General features: G+C 36.4%; 1 protein-coding gene across 1 annotated transcript in view; it reads right to left on the bottom strand.

Moving 5' to 3' along the window:
• Positions 1–4375: 4375 nt before the first annotated feature.
• Positions 4376–10127, bottom strand: part of LOC308355510 (complement factor H-like) — a 76157-nt gene continuing 70405 nt past the window's right edge. The window contains exons 20-22 of the mRNA XM_080823776.1: positions 9163–9336; positions 5192–5374; positions 4376–4768 (exon numbers count right to left, since the gene is read on the bottom strand). Of these exons, the coding sequence (XP_080679902.1) occupies positions 4566–4768; positions 5192–5374; positions 9163–9336 (560 nt within the window). The 3' untranslated portion in view covers positions 4376–4565. The remainder of the gene's footprint in view (positions 4769–5191; positions 5375–9162; positions 9337–10127) is intronic.

Here is a 10127-nt window from a genome sequence, read left to right as displayed (position 1 = left end):
TACACAAAGAAAAATTCCACATTGGCTGTGCAAAGATGAGGCCTTCCACAGTATCTGCCCACCACCACCATTCTTGGAGGGACCCCGAATCCCACCTAGGGGCGCCCTGCAACTTGGGCTCCTCCTACACTTCGGACCCACCAGACCTTTATTCTGAAGCATCCCAGCCACTAGGCCAAAGTCGGAGGACCCCAGAAGAGGACCATGCCCCAGAACCTTCTCCCTTTGGGCCCGACCCCAGCAACACTTGGGTGGGGGATGATGCCAGACTGTGTTGTTGACTACGTCGATTGCAGCACAGCTACTGAGGCAGCCTCTGTCCAGGCAGATGATGAGGGTTATTTAAGGGAATATTAGAAATAGATACTAAAAATAAATAAATCATAAGTAAATACGAAAATGGCAACGTACAAAGGTGTAACACAATCTCCCTTATCTATAAAAAAGGGAGATTAATGAACACTGGAAAGATGTCAGAAACCAATAAAAATATAACTTTATGAAATGAGGGAATAGATATGATGAAAGTAAGACTACTCTGCATACTTCTCATATTACTTTGACTTTTGAAGTATGCAGGTGTTTGGGGCGCCTGGTACCTCAGTTGCTTAAGTGTCTGACTCTTGGTTTTCAGCTCAGATCATACTCTCTGGGTGGTGAGATCGGGTCCCACATCAGGATGGTGCTTGGCTTGGAGTCTGCTTGAGTTTCTCTTTCCCTCTCTCTGCCCCTCCCTCCTTTCTCTCTCTCTGAAATAAATAAATAAAATCTTTTAAAAAATGTTAATGTTTTTTATTTTTTTAAAAGGTTAGCTTAAAAGAAAAAGAAGTGAAATCTAAAAAAAAAATACTAATGCAAATAAGTGTAAAACTCTATTAATTTGGTAAGTGAACCAATCAGAGGTAAGGATTATTTCAAGTCATTTTTAAAAAAGATTTTATATGTTTATTTGACACAGAGAGAGAGATCACAAATAGGCAGAGAGGCAGGCAGAGAGAGAGGGAAGCAGGCTCCCCGCTGAGCAGAGAGCCCAATGCGGGGCTCAATCCCAGGACCCTGAGATCATGACCTGAGCCTAAGACAGAGGCTTGACCCACTGAGCCACCCAGGTGCCCCTATTTCAAGTCATTTTTGAGGAGAATACTTAAACTCAAGAGTTAAACCTCCTGGGACAAAATAAACGCAAAGACATTTTAAACTTCATTTAGTAGTTTAACTGCTAATAGTAATGTTTGCATTACACTTTTAATATTATTTTTTAAAATAGTGAAATATAAGAATATGTGAATAAAGAGAAAAGACAGAAAATGTATTTAAAAGTTTCTTATCCCTGTATTATTTGTAACACTGAATTGTAAGATCCAATAGGAGCCAATGAATTTTAAATTTCATTTCTACTTCAGATTTCTCACTAGCAAAAAGACATTTAAAGACATTTCAACGGTATTGAACATTCCCATGTAGTACCAATAACACAATTCTTGTGTTTTAAACACTGTTTCCCAATGAAAAGAATCAGACCTTTTTGGAAAGCTGTTTGATTATAGGTATTGGTCAGGGAGGTATACACTGAGCCTAGAGCAATGTGTTGTGCTAAAAAGAAATGAAACACTCAAAGACTAGTGGCTATAATAAAGCAATCAGGACGAGGTTCAAGAGGCACTCACTAGCCACATTTGGGATAATTTGAGATTCAAAGAATAATGACTATAATTATTTGTGAAACTGAATAAATAAAAATTCCATGCTGATAGATGTTGAAAAAAAAAAAGAAAAAATCTTTAAAGCCATCACTGGTCACTCTCATCAAGTTCTTACTCTAAATATTGGAAATTAAAGAGCATAAATTAACACCGATCTTCACACAAGAATGACAGTAAGTACAGAAAAAGAATGGAATTCATTTTAAAAATCACTGTTTTGTAGCCAACAATGAAAGCCATTAATTATACACTATATTGATTACAGGTTAAGTGTTGTAGATAGATTCCACAAGCATTAGGTCAAAAGTTTTGGAGAAATAGTATATGTATACCAATATTAACAGCAAAGATAACTTGCCAATTGTAACAGTGTTCCTTTCAATGTGAGAAAACTGGCTGTCTCTTGTGTTTCAGATTTAGATAAATTGACTCCATTAGAGACAGTCAGTTTCTCTTTCTAAGAATGCCACTGGAATTGATGTGAAATGAAGTAATAAGATATCACCTTATTTTTACCTTAATTATATCTTTATTTTCATCTTAAAGTTTTCATGGTTTTGTAGAAGTAAAAAATGTTCACAGTTAACTGATTTCAACTAATTATGTTGTTTGAATTGTATGAACATAAAAATCATATTTCAGACTCTTGTGGTTGAATGATTCCAAAACCCCCTTGAGCAGCAAAATCATGAGGATGTCATTAGATTTGAAGATCATTACCAAAGAGGTCCTCATAATTCTCCACATATACTGTCTTACTTTTAATATATTTTTATTTTATTTTAATTTTAAAATGATTTATTTACATATTTAAGTAACCTCTACAGCCAATGTGGGGCTCAAACTCACGACCCTGAGATTGAGGGCACACTCCACTGCTTGAGCCAGCCTGGCACCCCAATAAAATAACCATCTTCAATGGAGTTCAAAGGTGATACAAAGATAGAAAACATGGAACATACAGGTGAGCATTAAGGGCTTAAACACCAACTCTTTTTTTTTTAAATTTTTATTTATTTTTTAGATTTCTTTTCAGTGTTCTAGAATTCATTGTTTATGCACCATACCCAGCGCTCCATGCAATAGGTGCCTTCCTTAATACCCACCACCAGGCTCACCCAACCCCCCACCCCTCTCCCCTCCCAAACCCTCAGTTTGTTTCTGAGTCCACAGTCTCTCATGGTTCGTCTCTCCCTCCTAGTTCCCCCAACTCCCTTCTCCTCTCCAACTCCCAAGGTCCTCCATATTATTACTTATGCTCCACAAATAAGTGAAACCATATGATAATTCTCTCTCTGCTTGACTTATTTCACACAGCATAATCTCCTCCAGTCCCGCCCATATTGATACAAAAGTTGGGTATTCATTCTTTCTGTTGGAGGCATAATACTCCATAGTATATATGGACCGTATCTTCTTTATCTATTCATCTGTTGTGGGGTATCCTGGCTCTTTCCGTAGTTTGGTGACTGTGGCCATTGCTGCTATGAACATTCAGGTACAGATGGCCTTTCTTTTCACTACATCAGTATCTTTGGGGTAAATACAATTAGTGCAATTGCAGGATCATAGGGAAGCTCTATTTTTAATTTCTTAAGGAATCTCCACACTGTTTTCCAAAGTGGATGCACCAAATTGCATTCCCACCAACAGTGTAAGAGGGTTCCCCTTTCTCCACATCCTCTCCAACACATGTTGTTTATTGTCTTGTTGATTCTGTCCATTCTAACTGTGTAAGGTGGTATCTCAGTGTGGTTTTGATTTGAATCTCCCTGATGGCTAGTGATGATGAACATTTTTTCATGTGTCTGTTAGCCATCTGTATGTCTTCTTTGGAGAAGTGTCTGTTCATGTCTTCTGCCCATTTTTTGATGTGACTTTCTGTTTTATATGTGTTGAGTTTGAGGAATTCTTTATAGATCTTGGATATCAGCCCTTTGTATGTCTTCATTGGAGAAGTGTCTGTTCATGTCTTCTGCCCATTTTTTGACATGATTATCTGTTTTGTGTGTGTTGAATTTGAGGAGTTCTTTATAGATCTTGGACATCAGCCCTTTGTACTGTCACTTGGGAATATTTTCTCCCATTCCATGGTTAACCACCAACTCTTACCCCTAACATTTCTGAATTCAACTATAGTTATTATAAATATTTTATTGTACTTCCTGACAATCTTTGTTCTATAAACATTTATGCAGGATCAAATTATACTCTGTATGTGTGTGTATTTGTACTTGATATAGGATTTTTTGGTTATTTTTCATGTTATAGTATGCCAGTTGTGTACCCAATTAGATTCTAATTTCTCTTTATGATTTGTTCAAATTTTTATGTGTGCTAGATAGCCATCTTGTAGAAGATCTTGCATTTCATCATTTGGTAGATAAGCAAAAGTAGATAATAACTATTTACATCTCGTTACTAATGTAGGTATGACATAGTTAGGCTTTTATGTATTTTTGAAGTGAAATTACCTTAAAGATGGAGAAAAGCATTTTCTCTCATTTCCTCTGAACAGAGAGTCTCAGACAGTCCCAGAAGTTATGGAAGAAGCTTTGAGAAAGTTAGAGGGAAAGATGGACAGAAGTAGGCACTGGAAGAAGAATACTTCTTGCCGTAAGTATTTTATGAGTAGGACACAAAGCATTTTGGTTGGCCAAGTTTTAATGAGGTGCTTTTAAGAAGTGATTTATTCATCCCTCTGATTATCATCACATCATGCATATAATATTCAATACAAATTCTGATTTATGAATATAAGTGAGTTACACAATACTTGAAAAAATAAACTGAGAATTGGATTGATAATGAAAAATTCTGAGTAAATGTACATATTTTAATTTTAGGACTGCATCTTAATCATTAGCTTTTTCCACATTCAGGATATAACAGTTTCCCATCCCAACACCTAGCTCGGAATGTATACGCTGGTGTCTTTCTACGATATCCACGGAGACAGTCAAATTCAATCTCATCCCCTGGTGTAGAATATAATTTTTCCTCCTGAGACCATCGAAATCTTATATTATGTCTTTTCATTATTTCTGCTGATACTGTACAGGGCACTAATATAGAAAAAAAAAAGAACATAAAACATTGAAAACAGAATTTCAGACTTTCAGGTAGAATCTTCTACACTGGTCCAGGGCTTCATTTCCAAAACCTTTTTCAAACCAATTCATTGAAAGACCATCGTGTCCATTTTAATCACTTTAAATGATTAATGATGTAAAATGAGGTACTGTGTTTAAGCTGTGATAATTAAATGTTATAATCAAAGATTCATAGTATCAATGAAATCAAGTTCTTTCATTAAAGGATCTTTTGCTTGAAACAGAGGTTTTTTTCCAACTTTATTTCATTACACATTAGTACTTGGTAGTCAGCATTCAATGAATGTTTGTTAACCCATGACAAGTCTATTAATAACAGCAAAGCATCTATTATACTGATTTCCCCAGGATCCATGAGAATATTGAAATATTTACCTAAGCATTTTGGTGGTGGTGACCACTCTCCATTTCTGCATGTTATGGTCCTGGGTCCCTGAAGTACATAGAAGGCCTGACATGTGTACTCTACTGACGATCCTGGAGCATATGCAGCTAGTGGGAATGAGGTAATGTCTCCATTGTCAATAGATGGAGGAGATGCACATTTTCCACTAGGTTCTAAAAAAATATTTGATTTATTGAAAGACCAAAGAAAAACAGGTTAAAATAAAGCAAATAAAAAAGCAATATCAAGACTTGTGATTTCCACTGACAGAAATGATTCATTTAAGAAATTTTATTTTACTTTTTAGAAAAGATTTTATGTATTTACTGAGAGAGAGAGAGAGAGAGAGAGTCAGGGAGACAGAGAGAGCACAAGCCAAGTAGGGGGAGGCAGAGGGAGAATCAGCCTCCCTGCTGGGCAGGGAGCCTGATGTGGGGCTCCATCCCGGGACCCCAAGATCATGACTTGAGTAGAAGGCATACACTTAAACAATAAACAATGGTTAAGATGCAGTCCTACGGTTAAGATATGTCACATTACATATGTTACAAAAATATGTAACTTTAAAATAACCAACTGAGCCACCCAGGCACCCCCACTGAAGAAATTTTAATCACTTAAACTGAGAATCACACTTTTAAACCTTTTCTTTTATGCCACATAAAAGCATACATCAAGCATTAACAAATATGTCTGCTTTACCGTATTGGGGTGTTAAAAAGTGTTTTTCCTACTGAATCAATACTGGGCAGATGGATAGCTAATAGGAACAAAGAAACTTTCTTGTTACATACAACATACTGCAGTTTCTATTGGATCTCTAGTCATTGTTTATTGATTGTCATTTCTATTACAAAAGAAACATCAACTTCGTTAATTAAAGTTAAAGAATTACACATATGTATGGGAAAGGGAATTGATAGCTTGCTGTTCTGGACAGGATGAGGTAGGAAACTTTGTGCTTATTCCTTCTGCTGAGTATCACTAAAAATCCTGAACATATTATAAAGACCAACACAAGAGATTGTGAAGGATGCAGAGAAGATGCCGATCTGACCAGAGGCCTTGGTATTCAAGGAATTATACTGAAGTGAGTTGTTTGGGTTTTCATGTTGCCACCTATGGATCCCAGACTGGGCACTGAAGAAGACTGGAACCAGAAATGAGATCAATTTCAGGGGGAAAAAAGTCCCAAGAATTCAAGAATTGCCTGCTGTCTTTAGCCAAAGGCTCAGGAAAGGAGTATTCTAGCAAGACAGACACACACACACACACACACACACACACACACACACACGTGTGTGTGTGTGTGTGTGTGTGTGTGTGTATATATATATATACTTTTTTTTTTTTTTACAATACTTGAATTACTCCTTAAGAAACTCCTAGAAGAAACCTCGACCAGCCCTCTCCCCATGTGGATCAGAGGTCAAGGGTGGAGCATTGACTTCCAGCCACATTCAGGGAACAAGACACCTCACTACTTTCCACGGTGTCAGTGGAGGCCAAGTGGGAACCCTGGTCTTGCACTCTGCAGTAATGGAGACCTGATAAATAAGAGATTTCAATAAAATCCAGAGTCTTAAAATACAACACCCCAAATTCTAAAATACAATTGAAAACCATTCATCATAGCAAGGACCTGGAAAATTTTCAAAAGAGAAAAGATAATCAACAGATCACAACACTGAGATGGCACAGATATTGGAATCATTTGATGATGGTTTTTAAAAACCTAGTGGGAATTATAGAACTGAAAAATATAATAGTGGAATTAAAAAAAAACCTCACTGGATGGACTCAGTTATGGATTACGGATGACAGAAGGCTAAATAAACTTGAATATAGAATATAAATGACTCACTTTGAAAATAGATTAAAAACAAAGCCAAAAAAACTTTCAAAAATATGGACTGAAAATTTCCAAAATTTTTACAAGGTAAAAACATTCATATTGAAAAAGCCAAACAGGACAAACCCAAAAAAGATCATGCCAACATACACCATAATTAAACTGAGGAAAAGGAAAGGAAAAGAAAAAAATCTCAAAAGCAGCTACATAGAAACTATGCAAACTAATAAGGGAGAAAGGATTCAAATGTCAGTGGGGTCCTCATCTGTGACTTTCGAAGCAGAAAGAAGTGACAATATTTTTCAAGTGCTAGAAGACAGGAACTGTCAGCCCTGAATGCTATATCCCGTCATAGTATCCTTTGGGGTTTAAGGGAGAGAAGAAGATACTCTGAGACAAAGGGAAATGGAGCATTTATCTCCAGCAGATCTGTCTTTAAAGAATTGCTAAAGGAATACTTCAGATATCAGGAAAAAGATAAAAGAGCAAGGACTGAGACTTCACTAAGGAATCAAAAACAATGGACTGAAAAAATTAAGGGTAAATATGATGGACTTTCTTTTTCCTAAGGAGTTCGTTAGGTTTGGTGTTTGTGCGACATTATATCATTTGATATGGTGCTCAATATATGTAGAAGAAATACTTCAGACATTTATGTTTGAACTGTGGGGAACGTATGGGTGCCTGGGAGGCTCAGTCAGTTGATTAGGTGTCCACTCTTGACTTTAGCTCAGGTCATGATGTCAGGGTTGTGAAATTGAGCCCTGTGTCAGGCTCCAAGCTGGGCGTGGCATCTGCTGAAGATTTTCTCTCTCCTCCCTCTACCACTCCAATCCCTCTCTCTCTCTCTCTTTCTCTCCCAATAAATTAAAAATAAAATAAAATAAATAAAATGTGGGGAGGGTGAATAGACTTAAGTGGAAGTATGGTTTCCTCATTTCACCTGAAGTGATAAAATGTCAAAACTAGGGGGAGAAGTGACAAGCTATATATGTGCATCTTAATACCTTGAGCAACCATGGATAAAACTATACAAAGAGATATGCTCCAAAATAACAAAAGCATATCAAAATAAAATTATTTGAAAATGTTCCAAAAATCCACAGGGATGGCAAAAAAAAAAAAAAAAAAGAAATGGGAGAAAGAAACAGAGGAAAGAAACTCAAGGCAAATAACAAAATGGCTGACACAGCCCCTAATCCATCAATAATTAAGTGTAAATGACTTAAATTCTTCAGTTAAAAGACTGAAAGTGGCAGAGTGGACATGCAAACAAGAGCCAACTATATGACAACTAAAAAAAACTAACTTCAACGTGAAAACATAAGGGGGCTCAAAGTAAAAGACTGGAAACTATATATGCCATGCACAATTTGATTTGAAAAACAGGCAGCTATAATATCTCCTCCTATAATATCTCCTAAACTCTAAATACTTGAGTGTCCTATGACCAAGTTCTCAGAGTTTTTTTCTATATATACACAAATTCTCTGGTTGAGCTCAGCCAGAAACCTACCTTTTTATAGTCCACATGCTGAAGAAGCCCCAATTCATATCACATTCCATGATCATGCCCCAGCTGCTGATTGATTCTGTGTCTCAAAGTGAAGTAGCCCCCACCCCCAACATATGTTTAGTACATTTATTCCTCAGGAAATAACTGAGCTTCTTAACACTTAAGATAGAGAATTTTCTGGGCGCCTGAGTGGCTCAGTCGATTAAACGTCTGACTCGATTTCTGCTCTGGTCATACTCTCAGGGTCGTAAGATCCAGTGTTGGGCTCCACACTCAGTGTGGCATCTGCTAAAGACTCTCTCTCTCACCCTCCCCCTCTGCTCTTCCCCTCACTGCTTACACTCATGTGCTCTCTCTCTAAAAAAAAGAGAGAGAGAAAAAATTTTCCATGATTCCAATGGTCCTAATGTGGCCAAATCTTCCATAAAATAAATATATATTATCACTATGCAGTCCACAAAAAGAAAAAATCGGATTTTATTTGAGATAAAAAAAAAGAGTCCATAAGAACTATGTCACTATATTTATTTATATTGACATATTTAGTCCCTAATATATTCTCTAAAACCCAAGGCGAAATAAGATAACTTTACCTGCACACTGAGGTGGTTGTGACCAGTTCCCATTGAAACATGTCACTTCTACTTCCCCAAACAGTTCAAAAGGTTTGACGCATTCATAACGTGCAGTCTGACCAGGTAGATACCTAGGCTTCTCATTTAGTATAATAGCATTTTCCACTTTGGGTGGATTCTTACAGGAAGTATCTGAATAGAAAGAAAAAAAGTAGCATCTCTAATGTAATGATCATTTTGAGTAGCAAATCAATGAACAGGATAAGAGAGATTTAAAATCAATAATTAATCTGTCATGAAAGAGTGCCAATTTAAGAAATTTACATATAAGATTGAAGAAAAGGACATAAAGCAATATCTTTTAATAAGATTTAAGCTTGTGTGAAAATGAGAGTTTTTCTGGACATTTTCCATTTTTAGTAAAATCAATATTACAAATTATATAAATGCAATATGAATTTATAAACCACAAGAAAATAAGAATAAAAAGATTATTTGATGTCAAATTTTGGCTTGCAATCATCCTGCTTATGAATGTGATTTTAGGCCCTTAGAAAAATAAACACAGTAGGCACTTCCTTAGACAATAAATGAAGAATTAACACACTTTGAAGAATACTAGAGTTGAAGGGAGAAGATGATTAACTGCGGATCCAAACAGGAGATGAGGAAAAAGAACAGAAAAATAAATGTATAATTTCTTAAAAACACTCTTTGATAATAATAATTATTTTTTTTGCAAATGCTTAAGGACATTTCAATGAGAATTCAAAGTGTAATTCACCAGTGAGATTCAGGTGGGTATAGAGAATAATGGGCCACAGCTACAGTTCCTAAACTGGAGCACACATCGAATCCCTTGGGAGTTGTTGAGACACTTACAGGGTTGCAGCCCCAGAGTTTTTGACTCGACAGGTCTGAGTGAGCCAGTGAATTACATCTGCATTTCTAACAATTGTCCAGAAGATGCTGATGGGGCTATT

The sequence above is a fragment of the Martes martes genome (genome assembly GCF_963455335.1).
Source record: "Martes martes genome assembly, chromosome: 15".
Lineage (NCBI taxonomy): Eukaryota > Metazoa > Chordata > Mammalia > Carnivora > Mustelidae > Martes > Martes martes.
Note: the sequence above shows the minus strand (reverse complement) of the source record. Positions and strands in the feature narration are given on the sequence as shown.